Genomic DNA, 26,940 nt, shown 5'->3' on the forward strand with positions numbered 1-26,940 from the left:
CTTGTTTCCAACGCATTAAAATGCATGTTGGACGCGCTTTGATGTGTTGTCGTTGGGATCTATGGGCCTCCCAATGCATTAAAATGCAAAAGAAAGCAAATAATGTACAGGTGCACCTCGGTTTAGGAACGCCTCGGTTATCGAATGCAAATCCATTGATTGTAAGCTCCCAGGATCAGGGCCCTCCTATCCCTCTTGTATTGAACTGTATTGTGGATGTATTGTCTCCCTCCATAATGTAAAGTGCTGAGCAAACTATCGGCGCTATATAAGTCCTGTATAATAATAATTGACAATAATGCCTCGGTTTACAAATTTTTTTTCGCAACACGAAGTAAGTTTCCCCAGGATGCATTGTGCCTGGGAGGTTTATAGCGCCGGCCCCGTACCTTTAAAGTGTACTTTATAAAGAATTTTGAACAGATAAGACTGTTTTTGACTTTTTTTTCTGACCTCCGGAACGGATTAATTGGTTTTCAATGCATTTACAAATTTTTTTTTAATCATGTCCCTGTACAGTATTTATACCTTTAAAGTGCACTTTATAAAGAGTTTTGAACAGATTAAAGACTTTTTTTTTACTTTTTTTCTGACCTCCGGAACGAACAGGGGCGGACTGACCATTTGGAAACTCTGACACTGCCCAAGGGCCCGGGGTCAGTAGGGGGCCCCATGAGATGCCCCTGGTACCTTTTTCATAGGCTTTTTTGAGTTTGGGAAAGGACACAGGGGCCCCATGATCCCCTATTGCCCGGGAGCCCCATGAGTTGTCAGTCCGCCCCTGGGAACAGATTAATTGGTTTTCAATGCATTTACAACTTTTTTTTTAATCATGTCCCTGTACAGTATTTATGCCTTTAAAGTGCACTTCATAAAGAGTTTTGAACAGATAAAATCTTTTTTTTCTACTTTTTTCTGACCTCTGGAACGGATTAATTGGTTTTCAATGCATTTATGAATTACTTTTTAATCATGTCCCTGTACAGTATTTATGCCTTTAAAGTGCACTTCATAAAGAGTTTTGAACAGATAAAATCCTTTTTTTCTACTTTTTTCTGACCTCTGGAACGGATTAATTGGTTTTCAATGCATTTATGAATTACTTTTTAATCATGTCCCTGTACAGTATTTATGCCTTTAAAATGCACTTTATAAAGACTATTTTTTTACTTTTTTCTTTCTTTTTTTATTGTATTTTTTATTAGTTTTAATTAACATACCTTATTTCACATTGTACAACAGTATTTTTCCACATCAAAATTTTTTACACTGAACAAACAAAGAAAAAAACCTACACACCACTCTCCCCCCCCCCCCTTTTACTTTTTTTCTGGCCTCCAGAACGGATTAGTTGGTTTTCAATGCATTCCTATGGGAAACCGCATTTCGGCTTACAAATACTTCGCAATATGAGACGTCCCGGAGAACGCATTAAATTTGTAAATCGAGGTACGCCTGTGTTTTTAAAAATGTGAATGTAAATTGCAGAGCCAAGATGGAGGACCTGGACATACTTGTTTCAGTGCGTTGTAAAATGTGTGTCAAACGCAAACGGGCCCTAACTATTATAGCACCAAAAATAAGAAAATAAAGAAGTGATCTGTTAGAAAACTAACATTTTTATTTATTTTCAATTTTTTTCTTTGAAAAAGTATATTTTTAAATACTAAAAAGTAACAAACCTTCTTCATGAATAACAGTCTTCATTCAACTCCGATTGCACTTGGCTGGTGGTGGGTTCCCGGCCCCCCTCCTGTCTCTATCTCTGTCCCTGATTTCTGCATTTCCTGACAACTGGACAAACTGAGGCCCTTGGCAGCCATAAAGAGTCCTTAATAAAGTTTAATTCAGTCCTAATGTGTGAAGGGACCTCCCCCCAGCATTCCCTCTCACCTAGCAGGAGGGTCCCACATCAAAAGGTGTAGGCTGGACCTTCAAGGATCAGTCAATGTGTTGTCCTCACACCAGTTGGGAAGGATCTTAGTTGGCACTTCTCTGGTCTTGGGAACCCTGTGAGGTCTCATGTTCTGATATCTGGCCTTCGAAGACCATGTACCACTCTGATTTATTCCAGCAATACGGACCAGCATACGCCGTTAGACCACCGCACTCCCTGCCGCCCACCTACCCTGCCACCAGCGCCCATCATGATGCCTACAGGTACCCAGGTAAGAGAGCATGCTGGGGTCTAATCAGATGTTGGGCTCCCTCCTCTTCTATGTCTTTCCTACATCTAAAACTCAAATGAATAAATATTTGTGATTTGGAGAAAGCTGGGGTGAGGTCTCAAGCACCGTCCTTGCTGTTGGAGGCCTCAGAAGGACGTATGACTGTCTAGATGAGGAGGACCAGTCTCAGAAGGACATATGACTGTCTAGATGAGGAGGACCAGTCTCAGAAGGATGTATGACTGTCTAGATGAGGAGGACCAGTCTCAGAAGGACGTATGACTGTCTAGATGAGGAGGACCAGTCTCAGAAGGACGTATGACTGTCTAGATGAGGAGGACCAGTCTCAGAAGGACGTATGACTGTCTAGATGAGGAGGACCAGTCTCAGGACGTATGACTGTCTAGATAAGGAGGACCAGTCTCAGAAGGACGTATTACTGTCTAGATAAGGAGGACCAGTCTCAGAAAGACGTATTACTGTCTAGATGAGGAGGACCAGTCTCAGAAGGACGTATTACTGTCTTGATGAGGAGGACCAGTCTCAGAAGGACGTATTACCGTCTAGATGAGGAGGACCAGTCTCAGAAGGACCTATTACCGTCTAGATGAGGAGGACCAGTCTCAGAAGGAGGTATTACCGTCTAGATAAGGAGGACCAGTCTCAGAAGGACATATTACCGTCTAGATAAGGAGGACCAGTCTCAGAAGGACGTATTACTGTCTAGATAAGGAGGACCAGTCTCAGAAGGACATATTACCGTCTAGATAAGGAGGACCAGTCTCAGAAGGACATATGACCGTCTAGATAAGGAGGACCAGTCTCAGAAGGACGTATTACTGTCTAGATAAGTAGGACCAGTCCCTGAGAAACTTGCCTTTAAAAAGTTGATTGGTCACATTATCCGGGCCATATGCTGTAACATTTCTATTGGTAATTTTTACCAATTTTTGACACAACTGCGACATATGAGGACCAATCCAAGAAGACTGTTTAAGAGCAGCTCGTGGTTTATATGTGTTGCTAAAGATCGAACAACGATACAGGTTATGATGAGAAGGAACTAAAGGAAACGAAAAGTCCTTCAACTGATTCTGGTAGCATAGTAATGTTGTTAAAGATGGAACTGACCAATCAAAATCGAAAGCCATATGTTTCTGTATAATCTCCTTGAGCGTTGCCAGAATTGTGCAATCTGTGGGCCCACCTAAACAATCCAATGTGTACCCAGTCAGGAAATTTCAGTCTGTAGCCATTGGTAGATCCAAAGAATATTGTGCCATCAGGTTGTGATGTGTGTGGTTGGCTCTACAGTGCAGGACTGTTATGAACCAGCAGAATTCCCTTTTGAAAATGTTCATCTCTGTAATGTTCGTTCGGTTATCTGGGTCATTGGGGTCAAATCGACGATCGTTTTGGACCATAAAGGTGAGAAAATTTGAAAGAGGAGGACGGATGCGGTTTTCGTTCTGGAAAGTGCATTCATTCCAAAATCAAATGTTTAAGTATAACTGGGGCAAAAGATTTTTTTTTTTTTAGTTTTGGATGGAATGGAGATGGATTAGACCCCCTGTCAGTTTTTATTGTGGTCTGTGCCCCCGTTAGGGAGATTTTCCCTCTCTATTTGTCCTGTTTACCATTATCATTGAGCTCTGGTTCACACAAATTTACAGAGATTTCCTCTCACTTCCTGTTGTGGCTATGGGACAGGAAATCTCCCCAATGGGACGCAGATGGCAAAAAACAAACTAACAGGGGCTATAACCTTCCATGAGAAAAAAAGCTGACCATATTAGATTGTGTAGGTCAGGGGTAGGCAACCTGAGAGCCGCAGGACTACAAGTTCCATCATGCCTCTGCAAGTCATAGCTGTAACTGTCAGTTTTGTAATCTCTGCAATGCCTCATGGGCAATGTAGTTCAACAGCTCGAGAGCCGCAGGTCGCCTACCCCTGGTCTAGAGAGCCGCAGGTCGCCTACCCCTGGTCTAGAGAGCCGGAGGTCGCCTACCCCTGGTCTAGAGAGCCGCAGGTCGCCTACCCCTGGTCTAGAGAGCCGCAGGTCGCCTACCCCTGGTCTAGAGAGCCGCAGGTCGCCTACCCCTGGTCTAGAGAGCCGCAGGTTGCCTACCCCTGGTCTAGAGAGCCGCAGGTTGCCTACCCCTGGTGTAGGACCTCCTACCTCTCGGTCAGTTGGGGAGAATTGTAAACTTTCTATTATAAAATGGATACATTGAAACATCTATTTTATACAATGTTACACATATCATCAACCGCTAATGCGGTGCGGAATTTGCAGCGTTTTCTGTGCGACTTCCGCACTGCATCAGAACCACACCCCGTTCATGCGAACCGCTGCGGGTGTGTATGTTAACAACACCCCGAAATTGGTCCGCAAAGTGCGGTGCGATGTGCAGAATCGAATCGCAGAGGTGTGAAAACCCATGCGATCCGATTCTAGTGCAGACCCAAAAAAAAGGGTCCTGCACGTTTTTGGTGCGGTGCGATTAGAGCCATACAAAATATACGGCTCCGATCGCACCGCACACAAATCGCATGTGATTGGCAGGGAATGCTGTGCGGTTCCTGCTCGAATCACATGCGATATACCGCACCGGGCTGAAAGTGAAAGAAAATCCCAAATTTTGAGTTGTCCCCAGGAAAGTAATAAAAAGGAAATTTTCCAATAGAGACACTGGTTCAGGTGACCTGGGGGGGGGGTCCCCAAGGAATTCCCCTTAATTTGCAGGGATTTCCTTTCACTTCCTCTTTGGCTATGGGGCAGGAAGTGAAGGGAAATCTCCCTAATGGGACACAGATAGCAAAAAAAGAAAGAAATCTGACAGGGGTTCTAACCCCAAAAATGGTTCTACTTTAAAAGCAAAGGAAATTTTGAAATCAAATGACATTCGAGTCTCTGTTGGCATTACTGAATGTACCAATGAGATTTTTCATACAAGCGTTCGTTTGAAATTCTACCAGCTATGGCCGGCTTGGGTACAGGCTGAACTGTACAGATATGTGGATGTGAGGGGTCATGAAGGAGCCAATCAGGCCAGAAAAAAAGGATAGAATTTGTTGTCACATTGAAGCTGTTAATGATATGTGTAACATTGTATAAAATAGATGTTTCAATGTATCCGTTTTATTATAGAAAGTTTACAATTCTCCCCAACTGACTGAGAGTGAGGAGGTCCAACACACTCTAATATGGTCAGCTTTATGACAGAATACGCAAAACTTTTTTCTCATGGAAGGTTATAACCCGTTTATTTTTTGCCACCTGCGTCCCATTGGGGAGATTTCCCTTCACTTCCTGTCCCATAGCCACAACAGGAAGTGGGATTGGATCCTTGCAAAGTGGTGAAATCCCTGGAACTATTATTTCAAGTACTTATATAGTGCTGTCAATGTACGCATTACATATATACAAGGAAATCTCTGTAAATTTATGGAATTCCTTGGGGACCCCCCCAGGTCACCAGAACCAGTGTCCCTATTGGAAGATTTCCCTTCTTACTTTTCTGGGGACAACTCAAAATTTGGGATTTGCTTTCATTTTCACTTTCAATGACAATGGTACCCACATGAAAGAAAAATATATTTGAAATATATTTAAAAAATATTCTTCCCAAATATATTGACATATATTTGAAATGCTACAATTTTGGCCATATTCAATATATTTCTATATATATATATATATATATATATATACTGTATGCTGAAATGCGTTTTTATATGTTACAAAATATATGAAAAATGTTTTTAAAAATACATTTTTTTTAAATGTATTCTTTAGATTTTTTTTAACATATAAAAAAGTAATTTTAATATATATTTTTACATATATTTGTAAATTAATTCCAAAAATGTACATTTGTATTTTTAAAGACATACCGTATATTTGAAAAGTATTTTTAAAAAATATTTTTCATATATTTTGTAATAAAAACGCATTTTGCATTTTTATTGCGGTCTGTGCCCCCTGACCACAATAAAAATGGACACGGGGTCTAATCCATTTCTCTTTAATTACTTTTCTGGGGACAACTCAAAATTTGGGATTTTCTTTCATTTTCACTTTCAATGACAATGGTACCCACATGGAAGAAAAATATATTTGAAATATATTTAAAAAATATTCTTCCCAAATATATTGACATATATTTGAAATGCTACAATTTTGGCCATATTCAATATATTTCAATATATATATACTGTATGCTGAAATGCGTTTTTATATATTACAAAATATATGAAAAATGTTTTTAAAAATACATTTTTTTTAAATGTATTCTTTAGATTTTTTTTAACATATAAAAAAGTCATTTTAATATATATTTTTACATATATTTGTAAATGCATTCCAAAAATGTAGATTTGTATTTTTAAAGACATACCGTATAATTGAAATGTATTTTTAAAAATATTGTTCATATATTTTGTATTAAAAACGCATTTCGCATTTTTATTGTGGTCTGTGCCCCCTGACCACAATAAAAACGGACACGGGGTCTAATCCATCTCCACTCCATCAAAAACTAAAAAAAAAAACAACCTTTGCCCTAAGTTATTACTTTAACATTTGATTTTGGAATGAATATAATCCCCATATATGAAGGGAATTCCTTGGGGACCCCCAGATCATTAGAACTAGTGTCCCCAGGGGCGGACTGACCATTTGAACACTCGGGCACTGCCCGAGGGCCTGGGGTCAGTAGGGGGCCCCATGAGATGCCCCTGGTAACTTTCATTGGCTTTTTCATAGGCTTTTTTGGGAGTGGGCGAGGACACAGGGGCCCCATGATCTCCTATTGCCAGGGGGCCCCATGAGTTGTCAGTCCGCCCCTGAGTGTCCCCATTGGAAAATTTCTCTTTAATTTCTTTTCTGGGGACAACTCAAAATTTGGGATTTTCTTTCATTTTCAATTTCAATGACAATGGTACCCACATGGAAGAAAAATATATTTGAAATATATTTAAAAAATATTCTTCCCAAATATATTGACATATATTTGAAATGCTACAATTTTGGCCGCATTCAATATATTTCAATATATATATACTGTATGCTGAAATGCGTTTTTATATGTTACAAAATATATGAAAAATGTTTTTAAAAATATTTTTTTTTTAAATGTATTCTTTAGATTTTTTTTAACATATAAAAAAGTCATTTTAATATATATTTTTACATATATTTGTAAATGCATTCCAAAAATGTAGATTTGTATTTTTAAAGACATACCGTATATTTGAAAAGTATTTTTAAAAATATTTTTCATATATTTTGTAATAAAATTGAAATGCTACAATTTTGGCCATATTCAATATATTTCAATATATATATACTGTATGCTGAAATGCGTTTTTATATGTTACAAAATATATGAAAAATGTTTTTAAAAATAATTTTTTTTTTAATTTAATCTTCAGATTTTTTTTTCACATATAAAAAAGTAATTTTAACATATATTTTTACATATATTTGTAAATGAATTCCAAAAATGTAGATTTGTATTTTTAAAGACATACCGTATATTTGAAAAGTATTTTTAAAAATATTTTTCATATATTTTGTAATAAAAACGCATTTCACATTTTTTTTGCGATCTGTGCCCCCTGACCACAATAAAAACAGACACGGGATCTAATCCATCTCCACTCCATCCAAAACTAAAAAAAAACAACCTTTGCCCCGAGTTATTACTTTAACATTTGATTTTGGAATGAATATAATCCCCATATATGAAGGGAATTCCTTGGGGACCCCCAGATCATTAGAACTAGTGTCCCCATTGGAAAATTTCTCTTCAATCACTTTTCTGGGGACGACCCAAAATTTGGGATTTCCTTTACTTTCACTTTTGATGATAGTAAACAGGGCAAACAGAGAGGGCGAGTCTCCCTAACGGGGGGAGGGGGGGGGGCACAGACCGCAATAGAAATCTAATAAAGGGTTCTAATCAGGGGCGGACTGACAACTCATGGGGCCCCCGGGCAATAGGGGATCATGGGGCCCCTGTGTCCTTGGCCAAACTCAAAAAAGCCTATGAAAAAGGTACCAGGGGCATCTCATGGGGCCCCCTACTGACCCCGGGCCCTCGGGCAGTCCCCGAGTTTCCAAAGGGTCAGTTCGCCCCTGGTTCTAATCGATCTCCACTCTGTCCAAAATTTATATATAAATGTTTTTCCTTTAGTTATCCTTTCAGACTGTAACTGCAAATTGCTGTAAGAAAGTCATGTTGTCAGTGGGGAAGGTTGGCACAACGATGGAATGATCTCCGTCCAGGCAGAGAGGGAGGGGGGTAATCAGTCTGTCAATCGATAATCAATCAACAACCAATGGGGAGGGTGCGCAGGTCTAGTGCAATATCCCTAAAAACCGATTTTTATTTTACCAATGGAGGGAAGTATTGGACGCCAAAACGACAAACGCGTCAAAAAGCTGGTCCAGTCCACCATTCATCCTGGCAAATGACAGGACAAAAGGACTGACGTGTTTCCAGGATTTGTCTCTTCCTCTAACAACCAATGGATGGCCTCAAAGCAGAAAATGATTTCAAATGCGTGTAGTCATTCTCATTTGCTATTGGCCGTTGCAGGTTGGTGAAGGGTGATATCTGGTTGTCGGGGGTTTGGACTCTCCTGGACCACCAGTAGTTGGTGGATTGGATGGCTGTTTGTATGATAGAAGTGGGAATGTTATGCTTTGGATTGTTTTTTCTCCCCATCAGTCTCATCTCGTGCCTTCGGATACAGTGTTGTTGTTTTTTTTGTTTTTTGTTTGGGGGGGGGGTCACCCGTTGGCTTATTACCTGCCTTGGTGATGTCAGCAGTCTGCGCTCTAAGTCATGTGACCATTGCACCCCTCTTCACCTTGCCTTCCCACCATGATACGTGACAGTGATACTTTAAGACAGCTCCATGAAAGAATTAAAGGCCAACTCCATCCAAAGCTGAATTATTATGTCCCCCAGGGACTCCAGTGGTATTTCTGTCACTATTCCTGTCTACCTTAAAGATGGGTGTTCTTACTACTTACATTCTCACAATAATAATTATACCATTCAATAGGGATGGTGGGAACCCCTCATAGTGAGCAGAGCGGGTGTACAGACCCGGGAACTCAGCACAGAGATGGTGGGAACCCCTCATAATGGGCACAGCGGGTGTACAGACCCGGGAACTCAGCACAGGGATGGTGGGAACCCTTCATAATGGGCACGGCGGGTGTACAGACCGGGAACTCAGCACAGGGATGGTGGTAACCCCTCACAATGGGCACAGCGGGCGTACAGACCCGGGAACTCAGCACAGGGTTGGTGGGAACCCCTCATAATGGGCACAGCGGGGATACAGACCCGGGAACTCAGCACAGGGATGGTGGTAACCCCTCACAATGGGCACAGCGGGCGTACAGACCCGGGAACTCAGCACAGGGATAGTGGGAACCCCTCATAATGGGCACAGCAGGTGTACAGACCCGGGAACTCAGCACAGGGTTGGTGGGAACTCCTCATAATGGGTACAGCGGGTGTACAGACCTGGGAACTCAGCACAGGGATGGTGGGAACCCCTCATAATGGGCACAGCGGGTGTACAGACCCAGGAACTCAGCACAGGGATGGTGGGAACCCCTCATAATGGGCACAGCAGTTGTAGAAGGAGAAGGTTTGCTAAGCAGAATCCACACTAGAGGACGTATTGGCAATGAATGGCACTAGCTGACAGTGGTAGTAGAGTGACTTCTCTCCCTGCAGTGGCTCATCATAAGGTCCATGATACAGAACGATGGTGTGAAATGCGTTGTCACTCTACTATCTCTGTCAGCTTGTGCTCTTCTTTGTCAGCGGGGGGCCTATTCACATTGCTCAGTTGTGGAGAAGCGATGTAAAATGTACTCATTGTCACACATTTCCACACTGCAAGGTACGCCCCGCTCTGTGCTGTGCTTTGCGGCTCCATTCATTACATAGCACAGCAGAGCACACTGCAGAGCCGGAATACACAAACACTGCTGTATAAGGAATGGTTGCTGCGCGGACCCTCTCTGTGTATAAACTATGTTTTGTCATTTTCTTGGTGGATCTCCCAGGCAGGGCCGTGGATAAGGGGGTACCACCAGTCCTCCTGTACGGGGCTCAGACCTGCAGGGGGGCCCAGGCAGCCGAGTGAATCGGATGTGGGCAGGAAGGGTGAACGGGGCAATTACTGGAACTGATCCCCTGTATGGCTCTCCTTGCAGCAGCTGTAAGCTGATTTCTCCTCCCCCCTGGCTGGCTTTCAGCTGCTGCAGAGAGAAACATACAGGGGATCAGTTCCAGTAATTTACCAGCCCCTTTCATTCCGGAATGAACACAATGAGTGATCAGTATTGATCGCTCACTGTGTTCATTCATAACTGAATCCTAGTAAACTGTGTTTTTTTTTTGTGGGGATGGGGGGGGCTTGTTAGGTTGGCTGTATGGGGCCCTGTGGTTTTGGGGGGGGGGCTCTGTCAGGTTGGCTGTATGGGGCCCTGTGGTTTGGGGGGACCCTGTCAGGTTGGCTGTATGGGGCCCTGTGGTTTGGGGGGGTGGCCTGTCAGATTGGCTGTAAGGGGCCCTGTGGTTTGGGGGGGCCGTGTCAGGTTGGCTGTATGGGGCCCTGTGGTTTGGGGGGGCCTGTCAGATTGGCTGTAAGGGGCCCTGTGGTTTGGTGGGGACCTGTCTGGTTGGCTGTATGGGGCCATGTGGTTTGGGGGGGGGGCTGTCAGGTTGGCTGTAAGTGGCCCTGTGGTTTCTAACAGTAGCCCTGCTCCCAGGTTCTGGTGTCTAAGACTCCACAGAGACACGTTAAAATCCAAAGGCTAAAAGTATGAGAAGCAGCCTGATAATTTGACACTGTGATTGTATACAGACAACTAGAAATAAATCTGGGTATACACGGACCAAAAGTCGGCCGATTCAGCAGGAACTGTCCAACGTTCGGTACGTGTTTACCACTTTCTGTTGAACAGAATCAGATCTAACGACTGGCTTCATCTAAAACCAGCATTCGATCAGCACCTGCAGCCAATGGCTGCAGCACTGATCTGTGTATTCTGGCCGAGGGGGGAGTCCCACCAGCTAGAATAAAGTAACTTAGGGAGAGAGATCCCTGCATCAGCATGGTTTGTATTGGTTCGGGGACCTATGTACAACAACAAAAATAACCAACATGTATGCTCTGCTTTGGTGATTACTAATGAGGTTTAGAAGATTTTGTACACAAAGGCAACGTACAACACATTCTGAACACAGGCAAAACATCGAACACTATATAGGGGGAGATTTCCTAAAACCGGAGGGTGCAAAATCTGGTGCAGCGCCGCATAGAAACCAATCCGCTTCCAGGTTTTATTGCCAAAGCTTCATTGAACAAGCTGAAGTTAGAAGCTGATTGGCTCCCAGGCACAGCTGCACCAGATTTAGTCAATCTCCCCCACTTTGTCTATAGAGGACATCAAGACCTGGCATTCCACAGGGAGAGGCACCCAGTGAAAAAGGATATTTAATTTTTATGTTCTGATTTTTCTGTTTGGATCAGACAGACCTCACCTTCTTCTGTAGGTTTCTCAAGAATTCTCCTGCAAAGGTCTTTTGTACAACCAGAGAGTCTATCAACATCAAGGAGTACAGGTGTGAGGTTCTGCTGTGCCAATGAGTTTTAGGAGGAGTTGGGTTCTACTGCAGAAAGTTCTGGAACAATTTGAAGGTTGTTGGGATCATGGAAGAATGTCTAGGTTGATTCTGATAAATGAATGAGGTTCTGGTGACTTCCTTTAGACCAGGGGTCTCAAAACGTTCTAAACAAAGGGCCAGTTTACTGTCCTACAGATTTTGGGAGGGGGCAGAATGTGACTAAAGGGAGCAGAAAATGTCTCAATTAGAGTAAAAAAAAAATTACATAGCACCTGTGCTTTTGTAATGGGAGGAATAGTGTCTCATCATTGGTGTCAGTGGGAGGAAGTGTCCCATCATTGGTGTCAGTGGGAGGAATAGTGTCCCATCATTGGTATCAGTGGGAGGAATAGTGCCCCATCATTGGTGTCAGTGGGAGGAATAGTGCCCCATCATTAGTGTCAGTGGGAGGAATAGTGCCCCCTCATTGGTATCAGTGGGAGGAATAGTGCCCCCTCATTGGTATCAGTGGGAGGAATAGTGCCCCATCATTGGTATCAGTGGGAGGAATAGTGCCCCATCATTGGTGTCAGTGGGAGGAATAGTGCCTCATCATTGGTGTCAGTGGGAGGAATAGTGCCCCATCATTGGTATCAGTGGGAGGAATAGTGCCCCATCATTGGTATCAGTGGGAGGAATAGTGCCCCATCATTGGTATCAGTGGGAGGAATAGTGCCCCATCATTGGTATCAGTGGGAGGAATAGTGCCCCATCATTGGTGTCAGTGGGAGGAATAGTGCCCCATCATTAGTGTCAGTGGGAGGAATAGTGCCCCCTCATTGGTATCAGTGGGAGGAATAGTGCCCCATCATTGGTGTCAGTGGGAGGAATAGTGTCTCATCATTGGTATCAGTGGGAGGAATAGTGTCCCATCATTGGTATCAGTGGGAGGAATAGTGTCCCATCATTGGTGTCAGTGGGAGGAATAGTGTCCCATCATTGGTGTCAGTGGGAGGAATAGTGTCCCATCATTGGTGTCAGTGGGAGGAATAGTGTCCCATCATTGGTGTCAGTGGGAGGAATAGTGTCCCATCATTGGTGTCAGTGGGAGCAATGGTGCCTCGTTGTTGGTTTCAGTTGAAGAAATATCTTGACGATGGAAGGAAAAAGCGCCCCAAAGGCTGGGTAAAGGGAAATAAAAGGCCGCATCCAGCCCGCGGTCTGCAGTTTGAAGACCACTGCTGTAGACCTCTCATAGTTAGTCTGGTTGAAAAAAGACACATCTAGTTCAACCAATAAAAGGGGAAAAAAATTTTATACAATCCTATACCCACAGTTGATCCAGAGGAAGGCATAGAGATCCTATGAAGAGGGATATTTTATTTTATGCTTATGTTCTTGTTTTCCTGTTTGGACCAAATAGCTGCTGAAGGTTTCTCAAGAATTCAGTTTTCTTTGTGAAGTTCCATTGTACAACCAGAGAATCTAGCAAGGTCATAAGATGCAGTTGTGTGGTTCTGATGTGCTTATGTATTTTGGAGGAAGTTGGATTGTTCCGCAGAAGGTTCTGGAACATTTTAAAGGTTGCAGAGATTATGAAAGGCTTCTAGAGAGATTCTGATAAATGAATGAGGCTCTGACGGCTTTCTCTAGGCCTCTGAGATCCTATAAAGAGGGGTTTTTTTTAATGTTTAGGGTCTGCTTATCCTATTTGGTACGGATAGACCTTATGTTCTTTTGAAGGTTTCTCAAGAATTCTATTTTATTCGGAAGGTTTTTTTTTTTTTTTGTATAACCAAACCTGTGAAGAGGGATATTTTATTTTATGCTTATGTTCTTTTTTTCTTGCTTGGACCAAACAGACCTCATGTTCTGATGAAGGTTTATCAAAAATTCAGTTTTCTTTGTGAAGTTCCGTTGAACTAGCAAGGTCATGGGCTGCGGTTGTACGGTTCTGGTGTGCTTAGGAGTTTTGAAAGGAGTTGGGATGAACTGCAGAAGTTTCTGGGACATTTTAGAAGTTGTGAATATTCTAGAAGGCTTCTAAGGAAATTATGATAAATGAATGAAGTTCTGGTGGCTTTCTGTAGACCTCTGAGATCCTAGTCACCTATTAAAGTTCTTCTGAGGTTGACTGTGTTGCTCATTCGAGGTTCTCATATATTTGTTGAGGCTCTTTTATATTTAAGATGTTGTGTGTATCTGGTCTGTGCTAAGTTTTGTAGGGAACAGGAGGGAATCCACCCATCTCGTTAACATAGTTCCCGGCAGGGTTCCAATTAGCAGGACATGAGGGCTATTTAGCACCTAGTTGTCAAAGAGAGCAGCTTGTAACTGACTTGAGGCTTCTGGGAAGAGCCGGACTTTGCTGGATGAAACACTGGCCAACCTTTCACTGTCCACCATGAGGATGATAGGAACAGAACATATCATTTCATAATCAGTCTTGTAGACTTTGGATAAAGCTGGCCTTAATGTTTGTCATGCCAATGGAAAACACCTAGTAGTACATATTCCTTCATTTGAGAATTGATTAAAGAGCAGAGCAGGAATCTGAGGAGCAAAAGCATAGCTTGAAAACACCAACATGAGTTCACCTTTCAGTCTCTTTGTTACATCCCATTTTTTGTAGCACCATGGTAGATGATGACACAGTGTAAATTATTATTGGTACATGCCTGGAACTGGGAGTAGGACATATGGTCGCAAGGGGTTTCCACACCAAAAACCAATGTCAGTTGGTTACCATCTGGTAGGGTAGCTCTGGCCAATGGTGAGTAATTGCTGGCTTTTTGGGGCAAAGGGTGTTTCAACACAGAGAAGAAAGGAATATCTTGAAGTGTCCTTACCAGGGGCTGACTGACCATTTGGAAACTCAGGCACTGCCCGAGGGCCAGGGTCAGTAGGGGGCCCCATGAGATGCCCCTGGTACCTTTTTCATAGGATTTTTTGAGTTTGGGCAAGGATGCAGGGGCCTCATGATCCCCTATTGCCCCTGGTCCTTACCAAAGTATCCCAAATTTTCAAATTGCCTCTGCCTGAACCCCTTACACTCAGAAGAGTAACCCCTAAAATGATTCTAGTACCAAATCTTAACCATTCACTTAACATATAGACTTACACACATCAAAATACATAACTCTTAAAATTGACCTTGAACACTCACAAGTCTATTTATTTAAAAAAATAATCAGTGGACGAGAGCCACAACCATTCACCCATCCATCAGGATTTCTGACCATATTTTGCTTATAATTTTGATTTCCCATGATTGTCAGCACCATCTAGTGGCCATAATGCAGAACTGTCCTGATTGAGATATTTCTGGGGGGAAAAAAAAGTACATTAAGGCCACTAGATGTCACTGACGATCATAGGAAATCAACTTATTAAGCAACAGTCAGAATTTGTGATGGCTGGGCAAATATTTGTGACATTCTTCCAATTTTTTTTCTATAATAATTAGACCTCTAAAGTGAATTTGTACTTTGCTCATATTAGGCAAAGCAACAGTTTCTCTTTACTGCAGGGACCCTATGATGCCTTTATTTATCACTGGATCCTGTTCTAATACAATTCTATTCCTTTACTGAACCTTAGCCTTTATATGAAAGCTTAAACTGGCCATACACTAGTTTTGTGCCGGATTGAATCAACCATCACCACCAGTGATGACCCTAATCAAACTCAGGAAACACTGAAGCAATCAGTACTGTTGGTGATGGTTGTATTGATAAAGTATGTGATTTATAGGCAGCTGAAAGTGATTGATATAGTCAAAAAATTGAAAAAAAAAAATACAATCCCTAGAATACCCAAATGTAGGACACGAGGTATTCTCATTCAGTATGCCATGGCCTGTCCAACAATGTCCGCTACATAATGCTGAGACACCAAATATGCCTCTATTTTTTTTTGCAGACTTGGAGGTCCCCCCTAGTCAGAGGTATGATGGCTTATTCTCAGCGTTGGACCCTTCCCAGAGGATTCTGGGAGCCGCCCCACTCACACCACTCTCGTTACCCCCTGGTCCTGCCCTGGGGTTTGGTCAGCCTCAGCCTCCATGCGATGCACCTCGTCTGCCCGGAAATGTGAAGATGATACTGGAGAACAGAGAGCTCTGGAAACAATTCCACGCCATTGGAACAGAAATGATAATCACAAAATCTGGCAGGTGAGATGAAGAGGGAAAAGGGATTCTATGTTTTTGGGCCGGTTTTAGAGAATGGAATAAAAAATAAGTTCTACCCTGAACAATCTGCAGAAAGTGGATGGTTTGCAGTACCTCCAACACCATTCTTGTAAATACCAAGTCACCACTAGCTCCTGGGTGCGGGTATTTCACAGCTGAAAGTGTCTAAACTGTTTTTGCTTTGGATAGTATGAAGAAAGGATAGAGCCTCGGTCAGGTTTTTATTGCTCTCTGTAGGCCTGTTAGGGAGACTTCCTTTCTCTATATGTCATGGTGACCATTGGGTGTCACACTTGTGATGCCATTAATTGTTAATGGAACCCCGAGCACGGTTAGCGGGCGCTTTGTTGTGCGGGAAATGTTCCATGCTCCACTCCTTAAAAGGTTTTGGAGCTTCTCTGGTTGTGTGTAAAGTGTGCTCTATACACAAGGAGCTTCAAAACGGGCAAAAAAAACGGAGCTACAGTCAGGTGTGAACCCATCCTTAGGGGACGGGTCGATGACACCATGTAATGACACCATGTACTCACACAATGTCCTCAGTCTTCCAGGCTGAATGATGGTGGCCATCAGTCAAACCACAAGACTGGGGACATCTTGTGACAGAGAAAAGGTACTGCAAGGGACTGCTTTTTAAATGTTTTAAGCTGCTGGGGGTCATGTTTAAATGTCTTTGTAAGGAAGATTTTTCATCCCTTTGATAAATGTAGATGTGTGCTTTTAAACTCTCTCCAAATCCCCTGTTCTTCTGACAGTGAGGTGCCCAAATAAAAAGCTGTCTTTTATACCAGGGAAATACTATATTTGCATTAGGGTTAACTGGATTTAGAAAATTCTTTAAATTCTTTTACCCCCCCCCCCCCCCATCACTCTCCTTTTTGCCCCTTGCAGACGGATGTTTCCGCAGTGTAAGGTCAGCGTCAGTGGTCTGGAGCCAGATGGAAAGTACGTCCTTCTGGCTGACCTCGTCCCGGTGGACAACAATCGCTACAAATGGCAAGAAGACCACTGGGAGCCCAGCGGACGGGCGGAACCACGGCTGCCGGAGCGAGTGTACATCCACCCAGATTCGCCGGCCCCTGGATCACACTGGATGAAGCAGCCAATCTCCTTCCACAAAATCAAACTCACCAACAACACCCTGGACCAGATGGGACATGTAAGGCACAAGGGTGGTTTTGGGGGGGGGGGGAATGTGTATGAACATTACAAATATTTTTCCACCCACTAAAAAGGTCTACACTAAGTATATCTAATGCCAAAAAAATGTAGATACACTGGAAACACGTAAGAAATTCAGAAGCATTACCCACATTTTGCCCTGTGACCTTGTCTCCCGTCCAGATCATCCTGCACTCCATGCACCGCTACCAACCACGTTTCCATATTGTCCGAGCTCAGGACGTCTACAGCCGCCGATGGGGAGGGTGTTCGTCTTTCACCTTCCCAGAGACCCTGTTCCTGACCGTCACCGCCTACCAGAATGAAAAGGTGAGATGGAAGTTGGGGTTGAGGATGAGTGCCCTCCAGGGGCGGACTTACCATTTGGGAACTCCGGCACTGCCCGAGGGCCCGGGGTCAGTAGGGGGCCCCATGAGATTCCCCTGGTACCTTTTTCATAGGCTTTTTTGAGTTTGGGCAAGGACAGAGGGGCCCCATGATCCCCTATTGCCCGGGGGCCCCATGAGTTGTCAGTCCGCCCCTGGTGCCCCCCAAAAACTCATATTTCAGTTGTGGATGGATGATAGCAGGTCAGATTGATAGCAGAGCATTGCATCATTTATAAAAAAAAATGTAATTGCCGACTCCTGTGCCAGCTGCGGGCTCAGTCACCCTGCAGAGGCCAGTACAAGGGGCTTTTCTCCAAAAATTGTGCTTTTATTTTATGATCTATGCACTGCTGCGATAATAGATAACCTGTCCGGAAGGTCTGGGGAACTAAGGGCAGCACAGTGGCTAAATGGTTAGCACTTCCGCCTGGAAGTACTTGGGTCGTTAGTTCGAATCCCAGCCACGGTACCACCTGCCTGGAGTTTGCATGTTCTCCCTGTGACTGCGTGGGTTTCCTCTGGGTACTCCGGTTTCCTCCCACACTCCAAATACATGCTGGTAGGTTAATCGGATCCTGTCTAAAAAATTGTCCCTAGTATGTGTATGTATGAATGTGAGTTAGGGACCTTAGATTGTACGCCCCTTGAGGGTTAGGGACTGATGTGAATGTACAATATATATGCTGTGTAAATTGATGGCGCTATATAAGTACCTGTAATAAATAAATCTAGTGTGAGACTACAGACTGTTCAGCTGAGTTGTCTATGAAAATAAGTGCATGTTCCCTACTGAAAAGATTTTTTTTTCCAGCATAGAGCTGGTTATTGGGCGATAGCTTTGCGACTAGATATGACAGCTGCCCATTATCCATTCACAAACATTAACCGCCCATTTACTTTTTTGCGGAGCGTTCACGAATGTGCATTAAGGCAGCTGATTTAAAAAGAATGGGCTTCCAACGCACCTTAACGTGCCTAATATCCAACGTGATCCTTTATTTGTAATGCAGGTGCATTGCCCAGTACTGGGCAAGGCCATCTAGATCCCAGAGCAAAGATGTCAAAGCACCCCTCGCCCCTAAACAAATGTATGAGCATTATGTGTCAGCAAAAATCCCCTCCCTTCCCCCAAAGAATTCTAGCACTAATCTGCCCACTTGCTCCCTAAGCATAAATTCCATTTGCAACCCAAAATTGTCCCCATACAAAAATTCCTCCTCCTTCAGTACAAATCCCCCTCCCTGCTCAAATTGTATCCCTCCCCAAATCCTACTCCTAGCACAAATCATCCACCCCTCAATTTTCTCCCGAGCCTAAATCCTCTCCTCCTCCCCAAATCCCCCTAAATTTCCGCTCTTCCTCCCCAAATTCCCTTAAAATGACCCCTCCTTGCACAAATCCCCCCAATCATCCATACTAGCAAAAATTCCTTGCCCCAAGTCCCCCTTCCTAATGGAAATTCACCCTCCTAGTACAAATCCCCCCCCTCCAAATCTAGCACAACCCCCGCCCCCCAAATCCCCACTGGACCCAGATCACTACCCTGGCCAATCACAGCAGGTCACATGACAATTGTATACAATGGATGGCCTCCTTTCATGCCATCCATTGTATACAATTGTGTTGTTAGCTGTGATTGGTCACAGCAGTCACATGGTACAGTCAGGGACACTGAAAGCTGAAAACTGGCTCCTAGCACAAATCATCCACCCCTCAAATTTCCCCCCTCAGCATAAATCCTCTCCTCCTCCCCAAATCCCCCTAAATTTCCTCTCTTCCTCCCCAAATTCCCTTAAATGGCCCCTCCTTGCACAAATCCCCCCAATCATCCATACTAGCAGAAATTCCTTGCCCAAAGTCCCCCTTCCTAACAGAAATTCACCCTTCTAGTACAAATCCCCCCCCCATCCAAATCTAGCACAACGCCCCCAAACCCCCCTAAATTTCTCCTCCTAGCACAAGACCTTCACTCCAAGTCCCCCTTCCTAACAGAAATCCACCCTTCTAGTACAAACCCCCCCTGCTCCAAATCACCCATTCTAGCACAACCCCCCAAATCCCCACTGCACCCAGAGCAGCCACCCCTCCTGCCCACCTCTTGTCCCGGCCCTATTTGCCTTAGTGATTTGGAGTACCATTCAAAATGAATGAATTACATGCATTACTGCAATGCAGGACTGTATATGGGCTCTAAATGATAGTTTCACAAGTTGGATATAATTGTCATAAGAAGACATGAACCTGTTTAACACTTTCTGTCCAGCGTCCCACCCGGCCGTCAATCTGCTATAGGCTGGGCAGGATGCTCCTCCTTCTGAGTGGACCACGTTTCCATATTGTTGTCGTTTTCATATTGTCCACGGGACACAGCCAATGAAAGATCACTACCCTGGCCCACTGCCAGTTTCATCTGACTGCTGTGACCAATCACAGCAGATCACATGGCAACTGTATACAATGGATGGCTTCCTTTCATGCCATCCATTGTATACAATTGTGTTGTTAGCTGTGATTGGTCACAGCGGTCACATGGTACAGGCAGGGACACTGAAAGCTGAAAACTGGACTGGCCAGGAAGGGGGTAAAAGTGCACAATATTGAAGTGGTCAAAGTTGAGAAGGATTGAGAGGTGGTAGTCAAGAGTTGGACCTTTGCTTGAGTAGAAAATGGGTGTGCATGGAGGAAAGTGCCAAAAGCAGAATGTACAAATTCCTCCTTTAACATCTAATTTCAGTGGTTTAAAGGGCCGTTCTTCTTTAGTTCTTGATCCTGTTGAACAAAGTGTGTACTGGACTGATGCCAGGTAATCGAGGATCCCTTATAAGTCAAGTTCATGATTTGTTCAACAGTACCAAGTCCTGATGGAGGGGAACTCTTTGAACCTCGGAAAACGTGTTGGCTTTTTATGATAGATAAAATTCAATCTGGGCTTCATATGTTCTGCTTTCGGCACTTCCCTTTATGTACACCCAGATGATAATTGATGACTGTGTCTCCATCAGGAAGACTTTCCCTCATTTCCTGTCCAGGCGATGGTTGTCAGAGCAAGAAGTGATATAGAAAGAGGAACAAAACCTGCCTTTACAACCAGTCAGAAAAATGTCCTCAACAGGGTCACTAGTAGTATTTAAATTCCAACAGGGGTGTTAGCCCATCCCCCCTCAATTTAAAACTGAAGGACAAGTTTTTGTGAGAGTTGGGCGTTAGTCCCACTGTAAAAAGGTTGAGGGGGTTACCTCAAGTGGGGGTCGTAGTAGTGCTAATAGGACTTGATCTTTCAGTCCCTATGGTCGGTTGGCAGTCTAGATGTTGAGATTGGTGTGGTGAAAAGGAAGAGGGTGGGCACCTCATCAAGTCATCAGATGGGCACCCTCTTTTTTTTGGTGAGCTGCTATTGACATTTTTAAAGCCAGCCAATTTTCTTTTTTCTTGCTTGCAGATCACACAGCTGAAAATCCAGACCAACCCCTTTGCAAAAGGGTTTCGGGAAGACGGACTGAAGAATAAAAGGTGAGGGTGCCTCCTACAGTCACTACAGCAACAATGTGCAAATTCAATTATACACAAGATACCAAAACGTTCAAAATCAAGTAAAGGAGAATGCTACCAAACACCTACCTCCACGGATCAAAACATATAAATGAATGTTTAACCTTCGGACGGTTTAGTAAAGCAATCTGCACACTCTTGTGCTTCACCCTCCTCTGTCGTGCTGGATGGCCGCTCTGCAAAAGTGGGCAGAGATATAGAAAAACGCTGTATAGGCGAGTAGGAATTCAGCGTACCAGTGCAATCTAAACATGGATGAAATATTTTATGGTGGAGCTGTTTTTGAATCTTCTTATAATCTATATGTAGAAGAAATTATCCATTTTTTTTTACTGCAAGTTGATTCAAAAGTAATAAAACTCTTCACTCCTTTACAGAGATCGATCAAACAGAGCCAAGAGGAAACCAACAAACACAGAACAAGACCAGGAGTCCTTCCAGGCAGGTAAGAACTTTGTATAACTCATATTATTTCTACGTATGAATGTGGAAGGGAGCTGATAAAGGGGTCCAAAGAACCCTTTGCTAGTCCACCTCAATGTCAGAGGAGCTGCAAAAATAAAAGGAACGTTGGATTACATGGTCATACTCAGCAGATTGTCGGCAAAGACTTGAACAGGAAGTCTTAGTTGGATGTACATGGCCAGGGGCAGGGGCAGACTGACAACTCATGCGGCCCCCGGGCAATAGGGGATCATGGGGCCCCTGTGTCCTTGCCCAAACTCAAAAAAGCCTATGATAAAGGTACCAAGGGCATCTCATGGGGTCCCCTAGTGACCCCGGGCCCTCGGGGCAGTGCCCGAGTTTCCAAATGGTCAGTCCGCCCCTGCACGCCACACAGAAGTAAATGGTAACACACCTGCTGAGGGTGCTGCAGTGCAGTCCCTTGTAAATGGCGCCCCAATAGAGCCCAGCGCACCACAATGCCTATACTGTCCAATGTGGTGCACTGCATTGCTGAAAACAAAATGCGTGTTTTTTCATCCGCTGTGGTGCTTGGCAATCTATTCGCTGCCTTAACGCAATGCAATGGAGCGCTGGGCCCTGAACGCCCCACTTATAGACGCCAGATTACCGTCTCCCCTGTAAATTCAAACTCAAAAAAGCCTATGAAAAAGGTAGCAGGAGCATCTCATGGGGCCCCCTACTGCCCCCGGGCAGTGCCTGAGTTTCCAAATGGTCAGTCCACCCCTGTACATGGCACAGATTACTGAAAAAGATGCTCCTAAACTCCAAAAGTAGAGAAAATGTTCTTTTAGTAGAAAGCTGGAATACTGTATTGTCTATTTGTTTACTAACTGATTGTCCTGTCTTCTCTGTTTTTTCACTCCACCTCTGTGCTCTAGCTGAATGTAAGAGACCCCTGTACTCGGGACCCTGCGACTCCACCCTGGACATCAGTGGTGCTCTGGCTCTCCCACTCCCAAGTCCTGACTGTTCCTTCCACCCCATCACACCCCCCAACCCAACACCACCCTCTGCCGAAGCCTCTGAGCCCTCAACGCTGCCTATGACAACCAATCAGGATCAAGGAGCCAGCTTGGACATGAACCCCCAAACTACAGAGTCTTATCTGCCTCCAGATAGACAGGCCTACCCAAAGATGCCCTCAGCAGGAGTTGGCAACATGTACACATGGTAAGTAGTAATTAACCTCTAAAGTACCAAAGAAAATCTACCTATGTTCAATCAATGGGGCCCAGCTCTGCTCCTGTCCACTCATGAATATTCCCGCTCTTCCTGTAGTATGCTTCAAGATGTAAAATAAATCCAACATAGAGAGTTGAGGCCCTTTATAATAGCAGCAGCAGATACACAGACCTTGAAAAGTCAAGTAGAAATCACCACATTTTAGAGACATAAGAATCATCTGTTTAAATTTTGATCTTCAGCCAGTCAGTCAGTCATTGGTGAAATGACCCCCAAGTCATTGGAAAACAGTATAGGAAGTCATGTTATAGATGTGGGCCAAACATCTGCATTTAAGAAGCCTAAGAAAGCCATTATAGCTATCTAAAGCTTTGTTGGGCTTGTTCTTGTTGAACCCCATCAGTGCAAAATTTAGAAATCATGGTTTTTACAGAGTAGAACTGAAGGCAGTGCAACCAGCCAGATTATCAAAATAAAAAGCCTTCAACCCAAATCCCATGACTATGACCCAAATTTTCATTTTTATCTTGAGCTGATGAGATCTAAAGTCTAACATGACATTTCAAAGGTTCTATCTGTACTATAAAAGAGCTGTAGAAATTGTAGAATAATTTGCATGATTCCACCCAACCAGCAACTGCAGAGCCCACAGCTACCCATACCATTTGAATTGAAGCCATTAAATATCATTGTGCATTAACAGTAGACTCCTAACTACATCATTTCTTCTCCCACCAGCCAATCAGAACCTGCTGTCTCTCAGGGCCAAGTGGTCCCTCGTCCTCCCTCCCTGCAGCGGTTTCCCCCATCGTTTCAGGCCTCCCAGGACACCGCTGCACTCTACGACAGTCAAGTAGATTTTAGGCTTTATGGGCAGGAAATGAGCTGCACAGGAAATTATGGCCCCTCAACCTGCTCTGGGACGACTCCTGGAGCAGATGAAGATTCTAGCAGAGGTTATACCAAAAACTCCGATCTACGCTTTCAACACTTCCTACCAAATTCTGGGCCCAAGCCAGGACTGCAGTTCTCAGGAGCTCAGCTTCAACGCCTCTACACGGGTGGAGGCTGGATATAAGATGCCATTCAAGAGAGCATAAGCCACCGGCATGGTCAGAAGGACTTCTATGGCCAAAAGCAGGAACCCAATTACAGAAGAGACAGTTGGGCTTATAATTTGTCAGGTACAAAAAGGGCACAAAGTCTTGAAACTCTAGGCCTGTGCCTACAGACCAACCCCAGACATATATTTTATTTCCCATGATGCTATTCGGGTCTCTTGCTGCCTTAATGTCTACATTAACTAACAGAAGCTGCTTATCAATTATTAAGTCAATCTCAACAGCTTTTCTCTGCATGCTCTGTGTCTCTTGGTTTGTCCCAATTTAGGAAAGACATGGGAAAAAACAAGAGCTGTAAGGACCTCTAAGAGAAGGTTCACTTTTTCTCTTTTTAAAACGAGTACTTCAATTATAAGATATCTGAGACATGCTTACTAATGAACACTGATAAGACGTTCACCCGAGATGTGGAAGTAGGTGAAGCGTCTTGAAATTCATATATTTGAGGTGTAAAAAAAAAAAAAAAAAGGAACTCTTTTGCACAAGTCGGGACAATGGGGTAGCTTTACGAACACTCGTGCACTCACAATCTGGTGCAGCTGAACATGGCAGCCAATCAGCTTCTAACTTCAGTTTGTTCCATTAAGCTTTGGAAATAAAACCTGGAAGCTCATTGGTTTCTATGCGGAGCCGCACCAGATTTTGCGCTCTTCATTTTTAGTAAATAACCCCCAATGTCTAAGCAAAATTGCTTGGAGAGATGTACTAAAATACAGAATTAGATTTACTAGTAAATCCAGGACTGCACAAGAGAGGCTCCTCCATGAAGGACAGGAAACACGTCGACAAAACCGCTGCAAGAAACTACCGCAGAACTGGTCAGCTGTAAACAAGAACTGATGGACGTAATTGTAAGAAAAACAGATAATATAAAGAACTTACAATAAAGACAGAAACCCCGCTGGCCCAAAAACAGTGTTTCCGGTGAGTCTCATTCCTGTTTTCCCCAAGTCCTCTTCCGAAAGTCTTAGACACTGACCACGACCTTACAGATGTGGTGGCCACATACAGTATGACCAGTTTTGTAGTAGGACTTTTGTTTTTTGGTGGCGTGTCCCCTGTTTCTGGCAGGGGGAGCCTCTATCTCATGTACTCTCCTGGAAGGTAACTCGGTGGTAAACAGAGTTAACTTGTTTATGTGACAGAGTAGCTCCAATGAGAAGATCAGACCACCATGCAGCTAAGTTAGGTGTCAAAGCATTATATAGAGGCTGGTACTTCTCCCATCAGCAGATGAATGCAGAGTCAGGTCCACCTCCACAAATCAAGTGACCAACCACAAAGCATTCTTCAGCTTTCCAAAGCATAAAGATCAAGGCGATCTCTTCTCTGCCTAATATTAAATACAACCTTTCAGTTTTCTCATGAAGTTGTCAGAGGAGTATGAGGAGTTTATAAAAAGTGATCAGCAGGTGGAAATCTTTTTATACTTTAAAGGGGGAAAAAAAAGATTTTTTTTCAAGAGTTTTCTGCTGCTGCAGTTTGTGTTTTTGCTTTTGTTATGAATGTTGACACTTCATTTGTTTTGTAATCAGTTTGAGTGCATGTTTTATGTCGCCCCTGACCCCAGCTATTCTGTACAAAACCCCCAAACTTGTTTTTTTATGTGCTATCCTTTATCTCTACAGTCAGTGCCTTGAACAATTATTTATCAGCCTTTGTGTACCGTTTAGCTTCCTCGGATGTATATTTTTTTTATATATATTGCAATAAAAGATTGTTCAATTTTTCTGATTATAAAAAGGAAAAAAGGAGAATTCTTCCCACTGACCACCACTGGAAGGAACATTTTTCCCATTGACCACCAATGGAAGAGACTTCTTGCAGCTTACCACGCATGGAAGGGGCATTGTCCCAACTGACCATCAGTGTAAGGGGGAATTCTTCCTACTGACCCCTTATGTAAGGGGAATTCTTCCCATTGACCACCGCTGTAAGGAGTCTTCTTCCCTTTGATCACTAATGGAAGGGATATTCTTACCATTGACCACCAATGAAACGAGCATTCTTCCCACTGACCACCAATGGAAGGGGCATTGTCCCCACTAGCCACCAATGTAAGGGGCATTCTTCCCACTGACCACCAATGGAAGGGGTATTCATCCCACTAACCACCAATGTAAGGAGCATTCTTTCCACTAACCACTAATGGAAGGGGTATTCTTCCCATTTACCATTAATGGAAGAGTATTCTTCCCATTGACCACCAATGGAAGGGGCATTGTCCCCACTAGCCACCAATGGAAGGAGCATTCTTTCCAGAAGAATTCTTCCTACAAATCACCAGTGTTATGTGGTCCTTCTACTACTGATCACTAGCCTAAGGGGGCCCTTTCCCCAATGACATACAAGGGTAAGGGAGTATTTCACTAAACATCACGGTAAGGGGGCACTTTAATGCCCAACAATGTAAGATAACACTTTTCCACGGACCATTTTTGCAATGAACACCAACTTTTCACTGTCTTCCTTTCTTTCCTGGCCATTACTACTACAGTAACTTTTTCCTATAGACAAGTCCTGGGGGTCAAATGCACGAAGTTCACCAAACTCCTTATTGTAGAATTCTTTTCCAATATCTCAGCTTACTGTTCACACTAATATGACACAAGTTGTAGTACGGTAATTGGCAGGGGTTCATCAAGACCTGAATGTTAGTTCAATGGTTCTCTTGTGTTACAAAGGTTGAGAAAGGCCGGTCTAACCTGAATCCAGGACCTCAGTGTTTCAAGGTAGAAAGGCTGTTCATTTAACCAAGCATGGATCTATAAAAAAAAATGTTCCAAAAAAAAAAAAAAAATTAAAGTCTCATCAAAAACATGTTTCAGGCAAATGTTAGGACTCCCTAAAAAAAATAAAAAAAAAAAATAATGGATAGCTTCTCTTTAATATTGAGTCAACTGAGGTATCCTGGGGCATGCATGTGCTTGTAGTTCCATGGCAGCTGGAACAGCCCCCGGATGGAAAAAAAAAAAAAAAAAAAGGAAGAAGGTCTTCCTGTTCCTACACACACCAATCCTGTTTGCACCTGCACCCCCTTGCCAAATCTCAGACACCATTTGTCT

At 43.5% G+C, this 26,940-nt stretch overlaps 1 protein-coding gene across 1 annotated transcript; it reads left to right on the forward strand.

Moving 5' to 3' along the window:
- Positions 1-2,050: 2,050 nt before the first annotated feature.
- LOC149434927 (T-box transcription factor TBX6-like) lies at positions 2,051-23,832 on the forward strand. Its single transcript, XM_089663207.1, has 8 exons — positions 2,051-2,168; positions 15,735-15,987; positions 16,897-17,164; positions 17,350-17,496; positions 20,995-21,065; positions 21,482-21,549; positions 22,451-22,742; positions 23,493-23,832. The coding sequence occupies exons 1-8, from the start codon at positions 2,051-2,053 to the stop codon at positions 23,830-23,832; spliced, it is 1,557 nt and encodes a 518-aa protein (XP_089519333.1).
- The last annotated feature ends 3,108 nt before the right edge of the window (positions 23,833-26,940 follow it).

Source organism: Staurois parvus, unplaced genomic scaffold, assembly GCF_062004578.1.
Source record: "Staurois parvus isolate SC_StPar_1 unplaced genomic scaffold, SC_StPar_1.0 ptg001640l, whole genome shotgun sequence".
Classification (NCBI taxonomy): Eukaryota; Metazoa; Chordata; class Amphibia; order Anura; family Ranidae; genus Staurois; species Staurois parvus.